The sequence below is a fragment of the Nannospalax galili genome, unplaced genomic scaffold (assembly GCF_000622305.1).
Source record: "Nannospalax galili isolate Female #2095 unplaced genomic scaffold, S.galili_v1.0 scaffold490, whole genome shotgun sequence".
Lineage (NCBI taxonomy): Eukaryota > Metazoa > Chordata > Mammalia > Rodentia > Spalacidae > Nannospalax > Nannospalax galili.
In genome coordinates this window covers 927,458-947,817 of record NW_008329666.1, presented here as the reverse complement: position 1 = coordinate 947,817, position 20,360 = coordinate 927,458, and the positions used below count along the sequence as shown (strand labels likewise).

Sequence of the window (20,360 nt, the reverse complement as noted above, 5' to 3'; positions counted from 1 at the left end):
AAAGAACAGCTAGGGAAGGTCAGGGAAAAGAGTCCAGAAGAGGGGAGCGTGCAAGGACACCTGGCACCCGCGGGCTCCCTCCACACGTGCTGCAGTGCAAACTGACATAGTCTATTTGCAAAAAGAAGAAAGCCAGACAGTCTCAGAGGCTCCACCTCATATCCCACTGAGGTGCTGTGCTTCCTGTCTTCATTGAAAGCTATGCAAATGTTCACATTAATGAATGTCTCAATAGGCTAAGTGATTGAAACAACCTCTTCTCTGGATGTGAAGAAATGGTTTGCTCCACGAAGAATTATTTGTGCTAGTTTCCTGTACTGCTTCTTGTGTGTCTTTGGGTTGGGCTGCTTGCATGCTAGTACCATAATAATTTAGATACTTAGCTTTTTACCTTGTTGTAGTGTCTAGAAGGATGAGTTCTCCATTCTCAAACTTCTGTCATATCTTTCTACAGCAATGGCAGACTACACTTGGCTAAGCACAAGCTATTTCTTTAGAGTTTTTGCTATCTACCCCTTTCTACGAACAAAGATGGAATGATTTCCTTTCTACTTCCTTTCTCTACTTTTCCTTTCCTAAATCTATTACAGTCCTGAAGGCTCAGTAAATGGATTAGTTTAGTACAGTTGTGCAGAATAAACTCTCATTTTAACAACATAAAATGTGAAAGAAGGAGGCTGGAGAGATGGCTCAGGGGTTAAGAACACTGACTGCTGTAGCAGAAGACCTGGGTTCTAATCTCAGCACCCACATGGTGGCTAACAACTACATTCTTAACATTTTCTTGTTTTGAGAAACATGAAATTGACTTGTGATACTAAATGTGAAAGCTGTGAAGACCAGCTTGGACTGACCATAAATGAAGAGGGGAACATGGAGAATGTGGGCTGACACTGTCCATTAGTTCATGACACCATAGCTGTAACACACCCTCCTGAATATCAGACCCCAGATTCCTATTTTCCTTGTGCAGGTCAAACACTAAAATTTTCACTTTATCATTTTTCTATCTGTATGTAAGGACATGACCCTTTATAACCAATCAACATAAAATAAACCAAACTATTGCCTTTTACCAAGGAAAAAAGAAAAATACTTAATTTGAGTAAATGGGAAAGCTTGTGTCATAACAAACTGCAATGATTATACTTACTGTCTTTAAAATCTACCTCTGGGCTGAGGAAGTGGCTCAGTGGGCCAAGTGCTTGCTGTGCAAGCCTGAGGACCTGTGTTCAGAGTTCCAGAATCCACAGATGTGATAGTATGTCTATAATCTCAGAATTCCTAGAGGGAGATGGGAGGCAGAGACAGGGGGATCCTTGGGAGCTCACAGACCAGCTAGCCTGCTGTACACAGCAGTGAACAAAAAGATACCCTGTCACAAACATGGTGGAAGATGAGGGCCAACACCTGAATCTGTCCTCTAAAACTCACACACACACACACACACACACACACACGCACACGCACACGCACATGCACGCACACCATGGCACGTACATGCCTACACTGGAGACACAGTAACATACACATACACATCACACATATACAAGATAAAAGTCTACCTTAGATGAAATAAATTGACTTAAATACTGAAATAGCTGCAAAAAAAGTCTCAGTACTGCTAAAGCCATTCTAAATATACATGATCTTGGAGTTACATGCAGTTAGAAATTTCTTGAGGTTTATAATAATGACACAGACTTTATCCCAGATAAATATAACAAATGAACTTATTCTACTTGATGCAAGTTCATAGGTAAAATGAAAACCTAATTCTGAAGGAAAATATAAAGAGCTAAGTTACTGTCATTCTCACTGTACCGGAACATCTGAGATGAACTCTATGTATGATGCCCACTGCCTCTTTCCAAGTCACATCTTTCAAAGCTACACTTCACGTCCTGACACCAAAATGCCTCAGGTCATGCCTACACTTTTGTATTAAATTAAAGAGCTGTGATTATGGCCATCAGTCTTAACAATTCCCATGAAGGCATGCATCTTCTTGCAGTCAGGGGGAACAGCCAGGCTGGCCCCCACAGAGTACGCACCTTCACATTTCTGAGTAGTTTCACTCTGTTTGTGACCAGCGGGGCATCTGCATTCAAAAGAGCCCACTGTGTTGATGCAGTTTCCTCCCTGGCATAGTCCTGGAATTGCCTGGCATTCATCAACATCTGCAAGAAGAAAACATTGTAAACATAAGCAACACTGATTTTCAGATTACGTCTCAATTTTTCTTTAATGTATAGGAAAAAAGTTCTCAGGGCACTGAGCTGAGGAAGCAGATCCTCTCTGCTTGTCTGCTTGTTATTTACTGTAGGTAACTGGTATTATGCCATAAGGCACCTTTTGTCTTCTTTTTATTTTAAACTTTCCTCTGAAGTTCCATCTGTGTTGTTTCGTGGACACTCTGTTGCTCTGATTTGTTACAGAATACTTCCTAATGTGCGTTCTCCTGGTCTGGGCACCCAGCTTATCCCTGCCTTTTCAGCACCCAGTGAATGGTACAGAGTGTTTCCTTATGGATATGAATGGCAAAGGATTTTGAGAATTGAGAGAGCCTCTAGCCTCCTCCTTAGACCCAGAGCAGAAGCCCTAGACCACAGGGCATTCAGACACCTCTACAAATAAAGAAACCTGATGTCCTTCAGCATGTCCGCAGCAGCCCACCCACCTCCACAATTTACAGGACTCCCGTTTCCCCTCTTTCCTGCTACTCTTTTCCACGTCTCACTACTGCTGTCTAACATCTTCGTTTTCCTTGATCTGACAACTGGAAAAACATATTATTTTACCTTTTATTACTCTAATTACTAGTCACTATGCTTATTATATTTTGGATTTCCTCATCTGAAGGTTGTAAATTTATAGCCCTTAAAAGAATTATATTTTAGCTGGGTGTGGTGGCATACACCTTTAATTCTAACACTTGGGAAGCAGAGACAACTGGATCTCCATGAGATTGAGGCCAGCCTGGTCTACATAATAAGAGCTCCAGACCAGCTGGGGATATAAGGAAATCCTGTCCTAAAACAAACAAACAACCCCCCAAACCAAAATAATAACAAAAGAATTATATTGGGGTTGGCAGCCTTTTATATAAAGCCTTGTTAGTTTGAAATACTGCCATGATACTTCTCATTCTTAAATTATTTTTTGTTTTTATTATTTTATTTTATATTTGATTTGCTTTGTGTATGCATGTATTGCCTGCATGTAAGTCGGTGCACCCGTGTCGTGCAATGCCCGCGGAGGTCAGAAGAGGCTGTTGGATCCCCTGGGACTGGAGTTAGAGACAGTTGTTAGCTGCCATGTTGGTGCTGGGATTTGAACCCAGGTCTTCTGCAAGAACAACCAGTGCTCTTAACCACTGAGCCGTCTCTCCAGCCCCTATTATTTTTATTTTATGTGTATGTGTGTATTGCTTGTGTGTAGGTAAGTGCACCCATGCCGTGCAGTGGTCATAAGAGGCTGTTGGATCCCCTGGAACTGGAGTTATGGACAGTTGTTAGATGCCATGTGGGTGCTGGGATTCAAATCTGGGTCTTCTGCAAGAACAACCAGAGTTCTTAACCACTGAGCCATTCCTCCAGCCCGATACTTCTCATTATTTATAATGTGTAATTTCACTCATTTAAAAACAAGTGCTGGGGGGCTGGAGAGATGGCTCAGCGGTTAAGAGCACTGACTGCTCTTGCAGAGGACCCGGGTTTGATTCCAAGCACCCACATGGCAGCTAAAAACCATCCTTAACTCCAGTTCCAGGGGAATCTGAAGCCCTCTTCTGACCTCCACAGCACTGCACAACACAGGTGCACTCACATACATGCAGGCAACACACTCATACACATAAAATAAAAATAATAAAATATTCAAAATAAATTTTTTAAAAAGTGCTGGAACTGGAGAAACAGTTCAGCAGTTAAGGGCACTGGCTGCTCCTGCAAAGGACAAGGGTTCGATTCCAGCACCCATATGGCAGCTAACAACTATCCGTAACTCCAGTTCCTGGGGAATCCAACAACCTCTTCTGACCTCCACAGGCACTTCATGACAAGGTGCATTTACATTCATACAGGTGATACACACACACACACACACACACACACACACAAACACACGCACACACACAGAGAATAATAAAATACTAAAAGCAAATATTGTCTTTAATATTGCCACAATGAAACTTAATCAAGCTACAATAAAGATGTCTGACAAGTAAAAGGGAAGACTTTCTAAGAAATGTTAAGAATTCTTTAGGCAAAATAAAAGTGTGATGGATATTGTAAATGTTATTCAAAATGAAAGGCACTGGAAATAGTAAATAGGTTGAGAAATGGAAAGTATATTTCTCTTACTTTTTTTGTAAGCTTAAAAGATGATTGATTTAGTCAGGTATGGTGGCACATACCTTTAATCCTAACTTTGGGAGATGGAGGTAGGCGAATATCTATGAGATTGAGGCCAGCCTAGCCTACGTAATTCCAAACCAGTTGGGGCTACAGGGAGATCCTGTCTCAAAATAACAACAACAACAACAACAACAACAAGATAACTAATTGCTACGAACAACAATAATAAGTGTAATGCATATTTTGTAGGTTATAACTATGTAAGTAAAAAGTAAAACAATAGATGTAAAACAGGACAGCACTGAAGAGACAAGTGAAGGAATACTATCCTTAGTTAATTACACTGTAGTAGAGATGGCAGGTTAGTATTTGAAAACACACTGAGGTAAGTATATATGTATAGATAAATACTACAAAGTAAACAGGCACAGCTAATAATCCAGTTGAGATAAAATTCAATGCAAATGTATATTCATTTAACCTAATGGAGGCAGACCACAGAAGTACAAGTGGCTGGGAAAAACAGATTTAAGCACAATAATGTTCTTAATTACATGAAATTTAAAGGGTTTAATAATCCAGTTAAAGAGGCTGAGATTATAATTAGTTTTTGAAACACCAAGTCCCAATTTTCCACTTTTTGCAAGAAACCTATCTGACAGCTTAAAAGTAAGATATAAAAGGTAAGTACCCACTATCAAAAGAAATCCGGGGAAATCTCTTAACAGTGTGCAATTACAAATCCCAAGAAATATCACCAAGGATAAAAGCTGACATTTTATAATGACCAAGGACTCAGTCCCTTAAGAAGAAATAATAACGCTAATAGTATATGTCTACCTTGAAACATAAAACATCTGGAACAAACAGAACTTCTGCATTCAGAATCAGAAATGGGCTGCAGAGATGGCTCAGCAGTTAAGAGCATTGGCTGCTCTTACAGAGGACTCCAGTTTGGTTCCCAGAACCCACGTGGTGACTAACAACCACCTGTAACTCCAATTCCTGGAGATCTGACATCCTCTTCCGGAACCACAGGCACTGCACACACATGCTGCACTTAACACACGTGCAAGCAAAACATTCATTCACATACAATAGAATTAAATAATAAATTAGATTTAAATGTATTTAAAGAAGTATAAATAGATAATAGCAAATCCACAAATAGAGTGGAGATTTACACACTCATGTCTTTGTAACTAGTACACCAATGGACTCAAAATTCTAAAAGGAGGTACAAGATTTACAAGTTTCTCTCAACTTGTCCTAACTGATATTTATAGAACCCATTGTGCACTTCAGCAGAACAGACATTCTCATCAAGTGCACACAGAATACCCATCCTGGCAGACTACAAATCCTGAGATCATGTAGTAAGGTTCATTAAACATATAAAAGTTGTTGACAGAATGCAAAAGATTCTGGGTTTCCATCCCCAGAACCAAAAATTCTTCTTGGGAGTGTTTGTCAGGAGAGTCCACGTCCAAAGTAACATGTGAGAGTCTTTGTGGGGGTTTTGAGTGTGATTTTGTCTGTGTGTTTCTGTGTCTGTGTGTGTGTATACATGTGTGTGTGTGTGTGTGTGAAAATCACCCAAAGTAAGCTATTTAAGCATAACAGTTAAAATAGGAATCAGCAATGGGAAACATGTGGAACAACCTCAGATATCGGAATTTAAACAATATACCCCGCAATAATGCATGGGTCAAAACAAATCACAAGGAAAAGTAGAACATATCTTTAATGATACTAAAAATACACCATATAAAAATGTGTGGATACAGTTAATCTGTTACCTAAAGGCAAATATATAGCATTAGAATGTTTTTATTGCAAAATGAGTAGTTCTTAAATCGGTGATCTAAGTTTCCACATTCATAAGTTTAAAGAGTGGTGGTTAAATGTGAAGTGAATAAAAACAAGTTAATATAACAGAATATAAAACAAAAACAATAGACATAACTACTACAAAATCTAGCTTTCTGAAAACACAAGTAAAATTGATGTGTTTTGCCAAGACTAATCAAGAAAAAAGAATAAATTAAATTATCAATATGAAATACATCACCACAGATTCTATGAAGGTGAAAAAGATTAAAAAGTAATTTATGGCACTAAATTCAAGAATTAAGGTGAAATATGCAAGTTTACTGAAAGGCTCCCTGAATAACATATAGATTTTAGGAATAAAGGCCATATATTAAAGTAATTTAATTCACAGTTTAAAACCTTTACACAAAGAAACGCCATGCTTCTGTAGATTTAGGGAAGAAATGACACAGGTTCATATATATTCTCATAGTAAAAAGATGAGACATTGTCTTACCTGTTTATTAAGATAACATCAGCCTGGCATCAAAGCCAGACAAAGATGTCACCAAAACAAAAACACAAACAAAAGGAACAGAACAGGATAACCTCTCTCTGGGGCAGGCATACAAAAATTTAAGAATCTAAGCCTAATAATATATAACAATGTTAGTGTACCAGGACCAAGAGAGGTTTATCATAGGAATTGAAGGGCACTCTTAAGAGTATACTGAAATATTAATCAATATAATTCATCATATTAAAGAAGAAAAACCCATAGGATCATCCCTTAGACATAGAAAACCACAAGTTGACAGAATTCAATTCCTAGTCATGATTTTCAAAATCTCACTAAACCAAGAACACTATGTGATTTTGTTCATTTGATAAAAGTTAGATGTGAAAAAAAGAGAACAAAACTAAAGCAACAAAATACAGTTAACAAGCTCTACAGAAGATTTAAAAATCCTCTGCTTTACAGTTTTTGAAATTCTACATCCTCCCTTGCTTATTTCTTTGAGAAAGTCTTGCTTTGGATACCAACAGCAATTTCATGAGGCTAGCCTCATGTTCTACCACATCCAGTGAAAATTTCATTTTATAGCTATGTAAATTTGCCTTAATTTCTATATAAGAAATAATGATATAATTCAGTAGCGGTTTTTTGACAAATACTACATGTAAATTAAATATAATGTGTAAACTATACAAACTTATTATAATCAACTCAAACTCAGTCTAGTAAGATTGATTAATGATAAACATTCAAGCATTTTATAATCTCACAAATATGTAAAATAGAGCAGGGAAAATTAAGGAAATAGCCACTGACAGAAATTAGCAGTCTGTTTTTAAAGCAGATTTTAATTCACATATCCATTTTATTTTGAGACAAGGTATTCCTGTAGTTCCAGCTGGCTGGGCACTCATGTAGACCAGGCTGGCCTCAGTCACATAGGAATCTGCTTGCCTCTGCTTCCTGAGTGATGGGATTAAAGGCATGCTCCACTTTGCCTGGCTAACATTTCTTTTTGGAAAATACATGTGTATAAATTTCTGTGCCAGACTTCCCTATTATTTTTTATAAGCCCACAAACTTGGGGTATCTTTGTACATGAATTAGAGAATTTAAGCTTAAAAGAGAGCTTAGTGTCCTTATTAAGTCCATCTATGAAATTAATTATAATAGTCAAAAATAATTTTACATAGAAATCAAATTTCAGGGTGTTGTTAAAGACTATCTGATTCAAACAAAGACATCTGTAGAATAAAATACATGACAGGATATTTAGATAGTGACCAGCTTAACTCAGAACATTTCATGCCTCATTATTCTAAAATGCTGTACACTCTCAGCCTTATTAGAGTGTGGCAAGAAATATCCCTAGAAACTTCTTTTCCTGGCAGATAAATCAGAGAAAAAGTACCATGCAACAGCCTGAAGCAAGAGGCCAGAGTTCTAAGACTGTATTCATACTGACTTTGGTAAGCTTTCAAATGAGAAAGAAATCTGACATACAGTATTGATTTTTGCAATTGATTAAAAGGTGTTTTCCAAGAAGGAAAAGAATCTTTCATTAAAGCAGGTCTCCTAGACCATGCAGCTATGCATAGTTTCTTTGGGCAGATAAGGTTACTAGCTGAAATCAGAAAGAAATGAAATAGAAATAATGAACTTTCATGCATACACCAGTGCTGTGTTATAAGCACAAGAGACAACCCTAGACTTTCAAACTACATTTTCCAAGTTTCTGCATCTTCAAAATCTCACATAAGCAAAAACCAATAATTTTTCTAGGACTCAAACTGTACTGATCTTTCTGTCCATTTTTTTTTCAATTCAGGGCCATCCTTTTTATTTCTTAAATATTATATTATTTAAAATCATATGCAAGGATTTTAGAGGATAAATTTAATTTTTTTGAAACTTAAGCTTTGTATAATCACTTAAGTCTCTCATATTAGGGTTTTAAGTAATGTACTAAAGCTATATGAATTACCATTTATGAATATTCACTCACCATCTTCTCCAAGGACATTTTCAGATTTCCTAAAGGATCAAATTTATTATATAAATAGGTACTATACTGTATATTTTTAGTACATAATCAAATATGGAAAAATACATGAAGTGGTTAGACATTAAAATGTTACTTTCCTAAACAGATGGAATTCTATTTTCTAAATGCTATCCTTATATTCACAGGTCAGTATAGATCTCACCACTCATCAAAGAAGCTTCTTTTTATAACAAATGGAGACTATTACAAAGATCCATGACTGGCCAAAGCACAGAGACTAAGAGATGACAGATGCTAGGTTCCAACTGATATATCTACAATGTAACTCCTATACCTAAGGCTCAGGGACAACCATGCAAGAAGGGATAGAAAGATTTTAAGAGCCAGAGGACCAGGATACCTGCGGGTAGTGTCTTTTAGACAGGACAGGGAAGCTGCAAACATTAAATCACAACACTATGGCTTCCTAAACAAGACCTGCATAATGACAACACCAGCTGACATGCCAATGTGGACAGATGAAATTTCACAATGTCCCATCTCTATATGAAGAGCTACGGGCAATAAATGGCTCCTGGGAGATGGAGAATCATTTTCTCCAGGGACGAGCTCCCTGATAGGTTAACCAACTCCAAGTGGTCAGCCCTAATACACGCACATATGAGCACCACTAAATGGATTCGGTAAGTTGTGTGTGTGTGTGTGTGTGTGTGTGTGTGTGTGTGTGTGTGTGTAACCACAATAATACTTAAAGAAAAGGTAATGAAATTGAGAGGGGAGCCCTGGGAAGGCATGGGAAGAGAGGAGGGAAGAGAAGGGTATAAATGAGGTAAATATAGTACTCATTTATGAAATTCTCAAAAAAAATTTTTAAGGTGGTTCATTTTATTTATAGGTATAGGAACCAAGAAACAAGAAAATAACTTTATTTGATAAGGTTAAATGTTTAACTTTTTCTGTCAACCTAGAGTCATTTTAAATTACTGTTATTATTACTGTGTGTGTACACATGATGCATCTATATGAATGCAGACACACACATGCCACGGTGGACTTGTGGAGGTCAGAAGACAACTTTCAAGGAGTCAGTTCTTCACATCCAATCTTGGTTTCAGGTATCTAACTTAGGCAAGCACTTTTACCTATGAGTCACCCCTGCCCTCCTAAATTCATTTTAAAAGAGGTCCTTCTATACTCTGTAGATATTCATACAAATAAGTTCTTCCAGTTTTGAATTAGTGAGTTTGTTAAGCAAGTAGCAAGCCAAAAGTAAAAGAACACATGGCTTCTCACCCTTAGCTGAGGAGCTACCGACAGCTGAAGGCTGCTGGGAGAGAAAGAGTTGGTTTTGCTTAAGGGTATTACCCTTAGTAAGTCAACTATGCTCCAGGGGATAGCAAACGTCTTTTACTTCCATAAAACCAGATGACGTTAACTACATCAACAGAAGATGAATAGGTTTATTTTTCTTTCTGAAGTCTGAGAAATATAGGACATCTCATCAACCACTCAGGATGGTTTGATTCAGCCAAAATATCCATTCATAAGTAACACAAAATTCAACTGTTTAAATGAATGATCATCATAACAAGTATTATTAACATACTACATATTTATTTCTAATCTTTTAATAAAGAACAGAGCATGTTTCTGTCTCAGTGTGTCTCATCTCCACAAATGTCACTACTTTCCAGACACTAAAGTTAGAAACCTAGGGGTAAACTTGGCATTCTCACCTTATATCACTTACATCTTTCCACCAGCAGCATGTGCCCACATCCCACATACATCTTAAATCTCTCTGCCTCTGCCAAAGTCTCAGTCTCCATCATGCATCCCCTGTACTACTGCAGAGACCTTGGAACTGATTGCTTGGCTTCCTTGCTCAGTCCCCTGTGCTTGATTCTCTACATAGTGATGTAGGTAATCTTACACAACTCAAATCGAGTACACACTATCATCTAAGGTGTTTATGGGCATACACTTTGGGCCTCATTGTGTTTTGTTCTGAGTTGTTCTAGAGAAATGAAAGACAAATTATGATATTTCCTTATCAAAAAGAAAACAAAGGACTGGGTAGATGACTCAGTTGGTAAAGTGCTTGCTACACAAATATAAGGACTTGCATTTGATTTCCTTAAGCCACATCAAAAACTCAGTGAGTGCAGTGAGTGGTACATGCTAGTAATCCAGTGCTGGGGAAGTAGAGACAGGCAGATCCCTGTAGCTCGCTGACCAGCCAGTCCACCCTACTTGGTGAGCTCCAAGCCAATGAGAGGCCCTGACACAAAAAAAACAAGGTGGATAGTGGATAATGTTCCTGAGGTATAGCACCTGAAGTTGACCTCTGGCACGCATGCACACAGACACAGACACACAGACGCACAGACAGACACACACACACATGCACGCACACACATGGGGCAGGGGACTGACTCCCACAAAATGTTACAAAGAACAGGAAACAAATACACTTACATGTCCTCCTTATTATGTCCATGGGATTCTTATCATCTCCATTGTGTGAGTTTTTGTGCTTCTACTCAATAGATGCTTTTTCCTATTTTGTTAAATTCTTTGTTAGCTTTATGAATATTTTCAGCTCTTTTCACCAGTGGTCTTTATCTGGCTTTCACTGTGTCCCACCTTTTCTGTTATTATCACTTATTATTCTATATGCATATAGGTAAATGATATGTAAGTGTATTATTTGTCTTTCATTAGCCTAGATGCTGTGGGTTAAATGTAAAATGTCCTTCATAGGCTCCTAGGTCTGAACACTTGGTCCTAGCTGTTGATGATGGAAGAGAAGGTTGTAGAAGTTTTGGGAAGTGGAGCTTTACTGGAGATTGGGCTCTGGGGAAGGGCCTTGAAGTTTTGTTGCCTGGCTCCACTTCTTTCCACGCCCTGATAGTGAGTGGGTAAATGAGAACAGCTGCCCCACAGCCCTGCCCAGTGTCTCCTCACAATGATGGACTGTGATTCCTCAAACTGTAAGCCAAAATGAGCCCTTCTGTGCTTAAGTTGTTTCTTGTCAGGTATTTGGTCAGAGCATTGAGAAGAGCAGCTGGTTTCAATGGTTTTAAATATCTCCTCAGTGTCATACGCTGGATATTACCAACTCACTTCTTACTTTTTTGCTTGCCTTAATTCATAGCTCTACTCTGAACCCTTTTTAAAAGACCATATTGTTTTTAATCTCCCTGAGATGAGAAACATGTGAACTTTGCATTCACGTCAGTGTGATTCTTTGCAGGTTATTTGCACTTGCCTTTCTCTTCTGTTCTTTCTTTCTCCCTCTTTTTAAATTTGCTCCTGCAGCCCCTCTGTCACTGAGGTTCTGAGGTTCATTCGTCTCTTACAGGATTCCCTCCTCCCCAAAGAAGCATCAGTAATCCTGGCTCTAGCTCTTGGTAGGATCAAACAAATACAAACTTAATGCAGCCTTAAGGATACTGGCACCCACAATAAATTTCTAGAAAATTCCCTGTCCCAGTAATTTCCCTACAACTACAAGTGTTCATCAGTCATTTTAATTGGTATTTTGGAAATTTTTTTGAAATTATTAGTTATTCTATAGTACTCACTTTCATGGTAATTTTTGCTATGTTAGAAGGGGATATTAGTCTGTTAGCTTATAGGAGGTTTCCATAACTGACTATGTTTTAAGTAGTGTTTTGGACTGTATAGTAGTGGTTTGTGTTGACAGTATGATTCTTTAAAATTAGACTTTACAATGATATGATTAGTTTGGTAAATGTGTAGACAGTCAAGATAACTTTGTTTCAACTGTAACTATCTTTACTAATTCATACTAATCAAGATAAGAGTAAAATTTCATTTTCATTTTGTTCTCAACATGAGATAACTTTCAACTTAATGAATTTTCTTATCCTACAACTAAGAAGATAGCCATGGATGGATATGTTAGCTTACATTAACTCCTTTTGTGTACAACAGACTAAAGGAGCTATGCAATTTGGTACACTAATACCATATGAAAAGAATAGATGCTTAATTGAAGGCCCTCACTCCCTCCTTGGTGGGAACTGAACTCAGGCTTTGTAGATGCCATCAAACACTTTACCACTGAACTATGAGGCCAGTCCCAACACAGCTACCTTTTAAATCCAAGTCTGTGTTCTGTATTATGTGAGTGTCTGAACACAAAGAAAATATGCTTCTACTGTCACTGTAGATGGAGCACAGGCTTAGCTTTAATCCCTTACCATTGGCAACGATAAACCAAGAAATAGAATTTAACAAGCAAACCAACAAATTTTGTCACCATATTTTCAGTTCTAGAGCAGGTAGAATAGTTTAGAAGCCTAATACTTAATTATCAATGACATTAATAATTGTATCACTTGTCTCTTAATATAATTTTAAAGATTTTAACTGCACTCATTTATTTGAAAATATGAAAGACACAAAGTCAAGTATTAATCTTAAGTGAAATATCACTGCTACTTAAGAGTATGTGCATTTGTGCAAATAAAAATACTATATATTAGAAAATAGTATACACATTCATATGGATTTTATGTAAGACAAAACGTTTATAAATATTTCTGGAAGAATTTAATTCAACTATCAAAATCTTTGTTTTGTTTTTGTATTTTGCTTATTTTGAGACAGGGTCTCCTTGTAGCCCCAGCTGGCCTTTAACTTGCTATATAGACCAGGCTGGCCAAGATCTCACAAAGATCCACTTGCATCTGCCTCCTGAGATGAAAGGAATGGGCCTCCACTACTGGCCAATTATCAAAATCCTTAATTCACTTGTTTTCTGATAGCTTAAATTTGAAGGACTATATGAGCTAACTTTGGTTATTTAGTTCAATACAGAATGGGGACACCATGCAGCTGAATGTAGATGGAGAGCAGGACAAGTGCTCATTCTGATGTCCACATCAAAGCAGTCAAAGTTGTCATGATGGATCTCTTAGCACTCCAAGAATGCACACTTGAACTGATTATTCAAGTCTAGCATATCATCATGGAAAAGAGTTAATTTTTTTTAAAATTCCCGTTTTCTTCACAACTAAATTTTTTAAAAGTACCATCTTAATTTTCTGTTGCCCCTCATTTTTGATAGCTATTCTGCTTATTACAAAATCATGCTCTGGTTGCATACCCCACAGGAGGCAGAGGCAGGCATATCTCTGTGAGATCTAGACCAGCCTGGTCTACACAGTGAGTTCCAGACTGGGACTAATGAGACCCTGTTAGAAAAAAAAAGAGAGAGAAAAAAAAAAAAAAACCCAAACCAAAACCCCAAAACCAAAACAATGCTCCATTCATTTTTAAGTCATGGATAATTTAAAATTGCATTCGCTACAGGACAGCAGGCCTTCAGAAATCCCCTGCCTAGGTTAGTGTGAACTGATTTAGAGCCAGGATTAAGCAATTTTCAGTTATTATCTGACATTTTTTTTTTTTTTCTGAGACAGGGTCTCCCTGTAGCCCCAGATGTCCTGGAACTCACTATGTAGACCAGGCTGGCCTTGAACTCTCAGAGATCCACCTGCCTCTGCCTCCCGAGTGCTGAGATTAAAGGCATGCACCACCATGCCTGGCAGACATTCATTTTTTAACTTAAAATTTCGGTCATTCTATAAAAAAAACTGTATGACATTTATGCACTGTTCTAGCATGCTATTTTTTGATGCCCCACCTCTCCCAAATTAATTTGGCATACTTGGGAAGCAATCTAGGAATTTAGAAGTAAAAATGAAATCATACTAAGATGCAGTCTAAAAATAGCCTGGACGGAGTACTAATATTTAATTGAGAACTGTCTGATTACGTTATGATTCTGAAGCAAAGCAGAACTTTGCAGCTTGCTTTTCCAGACAGTTTTACCATGTGGCAAGTTTCATTTGCTCTCATTACTGTGCTAATCCATTAGATTTTTGAGACAAATGAAGTCCAAAACTTATCTTTGCTGCATAAACAAAATCAAGTAAGCCTTGAGACATTACTAAATCCTGAAGGACGAAGGACGTTCATAATCTGAGAGTGGACGACACATTTCTTAATAATTATGCTCTAAAATACCAGACCTCTGACAGAATATTAAAGGGAAAAAGGAGAAATAAAAATACAGATGAGAACACTGAATAATCTTGGGTACTTGGGCTGCATTAAGGGCCTTTTAACTTGAACTGTTTCTTTCCCTGAAACAGTGAGTTTTGACATACTTAAATCCTGCTCTCATTTTAAGTTTAAAAGGTATTTACTGTATTTGCTGAGTGCATACCCTTCAGCGAGCATTGCTCTAGATGACCCATGTTCATTAGTAAATAAAAAGATGCTTGCCCTAGAATGCTTGCATTCTATTGACAGGGAACAGTATCTGAGCGAAAAGAAGAGAATTAAAAGTTGAACAGTGATGCAGAATAAAGAAAAAGAATGGTTAAAACCAATCAGCATTGATCTAGAAAAATCTCTGTAATAGATCACTTTTTTATGTGTGTGAATTATATGGTCTCCTATATACACTAATATTCAAAGTCCCTAGAGATAGTAAATGCTATCTAGAATATATTACTTCTTCCTGTAGAAGAACTGTCTTCACTCTCAGACTGACTAATATTCATAAGAAAAATATAGAATTTTTCTGTCCCTAGTAAAGAGTATTGGAATCAGCATTTAACACAGTCTTCATCCTTAAGGTCTAACCTGTGATCGTTAGCAAAAACCATTGTAAGTCTAGAGCTAACATAGCCTTTTAATAGACACTTAAATAGACACTGTCTAGTCTGGTGAGTTGTATTGTTGCCCCTCAGGATACCCAAGGTTCTGATTTGAAGAGCACTGTAATACTAACCGATTTTAGTTAGAGGTTGACAATGTCTTAACTGAACTGATAGACCCCAGAGTATTTCAGACTTGAACTGTTTTTCAGGGTCTGGAGTATCAGCATACAGACAATGGGATGTCTGGGTATGGCGCCAAACTCAACACACATATTTCATTTATTTCACATAAACCTTGTACACATAATTTAAAGGAAATTTTACACAATGTTTTAAATGACTTTCTTTTTCGTTTTTTTTTTTTAGAAGAAAGCCTTTTGATGCAATAGTTTAAACACACGGGTCGATAAAAGCTGCCAGTTCAAATTAACTTCAACATATGAACAAAGAACAAAGAAGCCTGCAGGGGCTGCTGTTGGGGTAAAAAGATAAGTTCCAGCTCAGAACAGAAGGACACTGATCTCAAGGAGGCCTCTCTCCCCATCCCAGGAAGAATGGCTGTAACCACTGGGCTCTTTGAGATAGGTTAGGTAGGTCCACATAGAAGGCAACAACACAAAGTCAAGGACAGAGCCCTCAAGGGGTCAGGCCTCTGCCTTGCCACAAAGGAAGGCCTGGAGTAAAGGCACCAGGACTTGACATGGGGGAATATGCCAAGGACAGGGTATGGAGAGCAGCTGCCCCCTTGGGGAAGTGGTAACCTTGGAGAACCAACTCAACAGTCCACTTTGGGTATAGGTGGGCCAGGGCTTCAGCCTGTCAAACACTGCCTGCCCAGCTCAGATTAACTGCTGAAGGGTAGGGTCTGGGAAGCTACAAGGACAACGTTCAGTCTATAGCACATCTGGGTCAGGGAGGAAGTCAAGTACTTTGTTGACAAAGACCAGGTTGAAGAAGAGGGATGGTTCCAGTGGGAACTTCTCTGACAAAATGTTCTGTACTTGTCTACAATGGGCTGACTTTGAACAAGCAAAGCCTCTCAGGTAGAAGGCTGCTGCCTCTCCAAGGGGCTGAACTGGATGAGGCTTTAGTGCTCCCTCAGGGGTTTGATGGATGTCAGGACAGATGCAGAGGAAGACCCTGGCTTCTTTGGGAAGGATGGATAAAGGGGTCCTCCTACCCTTTGGGGGTTTTAGTTCAAGTTCTGGTTAACCTCCTGCCATAAATTTGGTGAAGGGCCATTCCTGGGTTCAGTTTATAGGAGGCTGCCAATATCTGCATTTTAAAATAAGATTTAATGTTTTTATTTGTGTGTATGTGTGTGTGTGTGTGTGTGTGTCTGTGTTTGTGTGTTTGTGTGAATGTTTGTTATGTGTGTGGTTATCTTCAGAGGCCAGAAGAGGGCATCAGATCCCCTGGAGCTAGAGTTTCAGGCAGTAATGAGGCCCTCACAAGTGTAGGGCACTGAGAGCTGAACTTGGGTCCTCTGCAAAAGTGCAAGTGGCCTTAACTGCTGAACCATCTATCCAGCCCGGGATTCTGTGCATTTTGATAGTGCCTTGTCGCATGAGATCATGAGGAAATTTTCCACTCGTGGCATCATGTCACTGTTCAAAATATTTTGAGTTTTGGAGCATTTGGAATTTTCAGCTAGGGATGCTCAGCCTGTATTGACATTAATAACACTATTGAACTAACAAGAATTGGGAGGCTACTGTCAGGAATAACATCCCACACACTGTATAAACCATGCAGTGTATCATCTACTGAACTACGGCTACATGAGTTTCTCCAAGTGTAATTCTGATTTGGGGATGGGTTGCTTGCTATGATACGACATTTACTCAGTGAAGCCATCTTCACTTCTGACACTGCCTGCTGACGTCAGCCTGAAAAACTTCAGATTTACCCTTGTACACGATTTCTTTATAACACGGCCACCTTGCTCCCATGCTTCAAATAGGTACAACTTCATTTCTATCAATAATTTGGAAGTAATTTCAATTGCCATTTGAGAGCTCACTAGAAAACTTTTCCAAGCTCTTAAAAATGGATTTAGTACTTTGATATCAACAAGGAAACCAAAGAATGGTAAGAACAGTGGTAGATGAAAATTAATTGAAATAACTAGTCAGTAAGTATGGAACCATTCTAGGTTACTTTAGTTCTAATCTGGCTGTAGGAGCCTTGGCTCCCTAATGTGATCTTGGTTCCTAATCTGACTTTGAATCTGATTATACTACATCCACTTATGGGGCTCAGGAGTCCCAAGAGATTACCTGGAGATTCGATTGTCACCCTTTCTCTTTGTACACACTACTAAAACAATACAGGGTGATTTGGGGGCAGCCTTTCTCTCCACGCTACTGAGGTTTTGGTTCTTAGGGTTTGCATGTGATCAGGAGAGAAAAGAAATGAATCTTTCCTAGAGAACTCATGTGTACACTTGGGGAGCAGAAAGGTAAAAACACAGAGTAGCCTGTCCTCTCATTGCATTGGATTAAGGTATATTTTTAAATTCCCTTATTTTTCATCTCTTTCTTCTCCATGAATATCAAGAGTTGAAATAACTGGGGTTGGAGAAATGTCTCAGTAGTTATGAATAATGGCTGCTTTTGCAGAGGACCTAGATTCGGTTCATAGCATCCACATGGCAACTTCTAACTGTCCTTAACTCCGGTTCCAGGGTATCCAATGCCCCCTTTTGGTCTCTGCTAGCATTGCATGCATGTAGTGCACTTACATACATGCAGGCAAAATAGTCATACACATAAAATAAAAATGAATTAAAAATGTTTTTTACAAAAAGAATTGAACCATTAGCTTTTAGGTGACTAAGATATCAAGTCTCTCTAGTCAGACTTCTGTGACAACCCTGCCTTGGAAATGGGTATTGTGTTTGAGGCTCCCGCCCATAGTGCCAGGCTTTCAGACTCCAATCAAACAGGCGACATTTGTGGTAGACTCACCTTGACATGCTCCCGTGCGGATGTTGGGGATGAAGCCCCGGCGGCAGGGTTGAGGCTGGGCTGGACACATCTCACAGGGATGGCCCCAGGCTCGTCCAATGGTGGCACAGCACAGCGTCTTCGTACAGACAATGCCTGTCAGCTGCCCCTGGCACATCTGATTATTGACCTGTGTGAAGCATGGGCCTGTCCTGTAATCTGGAATGTGAGAGAAGAGGAAAAGAAAGCTTTTATGATCATATATATATCAATCTTAGATCAGCACTGGAAAATGCATACAATAGAGACTTCTCCCTCTGACCAAAGCCCCTTTAGACAAAAAACCAGAACATTTCATTTTGAAATTTCATAATTTTTCAATCACAAGAAGCATATTAAGAAACTTCGGTGTATTCTAAGCTGGGCATTGTAGATGGGTGGCTCATGGGCTGTATCTGGTACACAGATGTGTCTTCTTGGCTAGAATATTTTTAAAGAATTTGAATTGGTAGCCAAAATTGTAAAACTGGGAAATTTCACATGAAATTTGTATTTCAGGCTTTTTTTCAAAATTTGGAATTTCTAGCTATGCTAGTTCCAACATGCCACATGGCAATGGTGGGATGAAGGGTTTTGTTTTTCTCTAGGACCCCTCTTCCCTTAGTCTTCTGTATACACTGATAGGCCCCAACTGGGCTCTGAACATATCTGCCTTAAGGATAATTCCTCTTTATATCTAACACACATTTTCTTTTCAGTCTAGGAGAACAAAAGTTTAGAAAATAAAGGTGAGCATACTAAACTGTTTATAAACATCTAGTTTTAACAAGCTACCAACCATTTCTGTATCATTCTGTGGTTAACTCAGTTAGAAGAAAGAAATACAAAGACCTGTATTCATGGATTCTTTACAGGCAGTTTAATGTCATATAATCTTTGCTCTCTAGCAGGTAACCATTGCCCTGCTCTCGTGATGATAACTGAAGTCTCAGTAAAGCATGTTGCATTAGATGCCCAGGCAGAATCTCCTATGGCTACTGTCCTTACATCTCAAAGTGTGTGGTCCAGGGATATTTAGGAGATTCATTTGCTTTCAAGTGTAAGGACCGAATCAGACTGCAGGTGACCCAAAGGCCTGAAGTGGGTGTTTCTAGTCTATCTTCTTCATGTCTAAATTTACTTCACTAAACCATTTGGATGATCAGTCAATATTAAAAAAACAGTGAATCATTTTTGAGTGCTGTTGCTGCAATTCTTTTATAGAATCAGAGAAAGATCAGTTTCTAAGGATTGACCCATATAGTGGTTTGCATTGGGTTTTCTTTTCTTTTTTTTGTAGCAGAAATATGTAATTTGTAGAAAAGAGATTTTTCTCTTTCTGGAAAGATTATAAGGTTCATTAATTACTCAGTTTTCTATTGCTGTGATAGAACACTTTGACCAAAACCAATTTGGGAGGGAGAAGATTTCTTTGATCTTACATCTCCCAGGTCATAGTTCATCACTAAGGGTACTCGGGGCAGGAGCCTGGAGGCAGGAGCTGAAGCACAGACCATAGAGAAACCTGCTTACAGGCTTGCTTCCCTGGCCTATGCTCAGACCACTTTCTTATAAAACACAGGCCCGCCTACCCAGGAGTGGCATCTCCCACAGTGCGCTGGGCCCTCCCACTCACTCAACAATCAAGAAACACCCTACAGGCCAATCCGAGGAAGGAAATTCTCAGTTGAGGTTCCCTCTCTCCAGGAGTTGACAACTAAAGCTATCCAGCACACTCAAAATATAAGACACTCTCCAGCATTCACGGTGAATCAAACATAAGTGACAATACTCCTCGTGAAGTGACAATGACTTTTATGAAAAGCTGTTAATGTGAAAATCGAATTTGGTTAACAATTTAACATTCAGAATTCCACAGAAGGATTAAAATATCATATAAATGTTGCATGTGACAAAACAAAACTTAAAGCCACATAAAATATTGTTTAATAAAACATGAGGCTTCCCCATAAAACATGG

General features: G+C 38.5%; 1 protein-coding gene across 1 annotated transcript in view; it reads right to left on the bottom strand.

The window, feature by feature from the left end:
• Fbn2 (fibrillin 2) overlaps nucleotides 1–20,360 on the bottom strand; it is a 282,405-nt gene that overhangs the window by 182,948 nt on the left and 79,097 nt on the right. The window contains exons 6-7 of the mRNA XM_008841082.2: nucleotides 18,363–18,560; nucleotides 2,055–2,180 (exon numbers count right to left, since the gene is read on the bottom strand). Of these exons, the coding sequence (XP_008839304.1) occupies nucleotides 2,055–2,180; nucleotides 18,363–18,560 (324 nt within the window). The remainder of the gene's footprint in view (nucleotides 1–2,054; nucleotides 2,181–18,362; nucleotides 18,561–20,360) is intronic.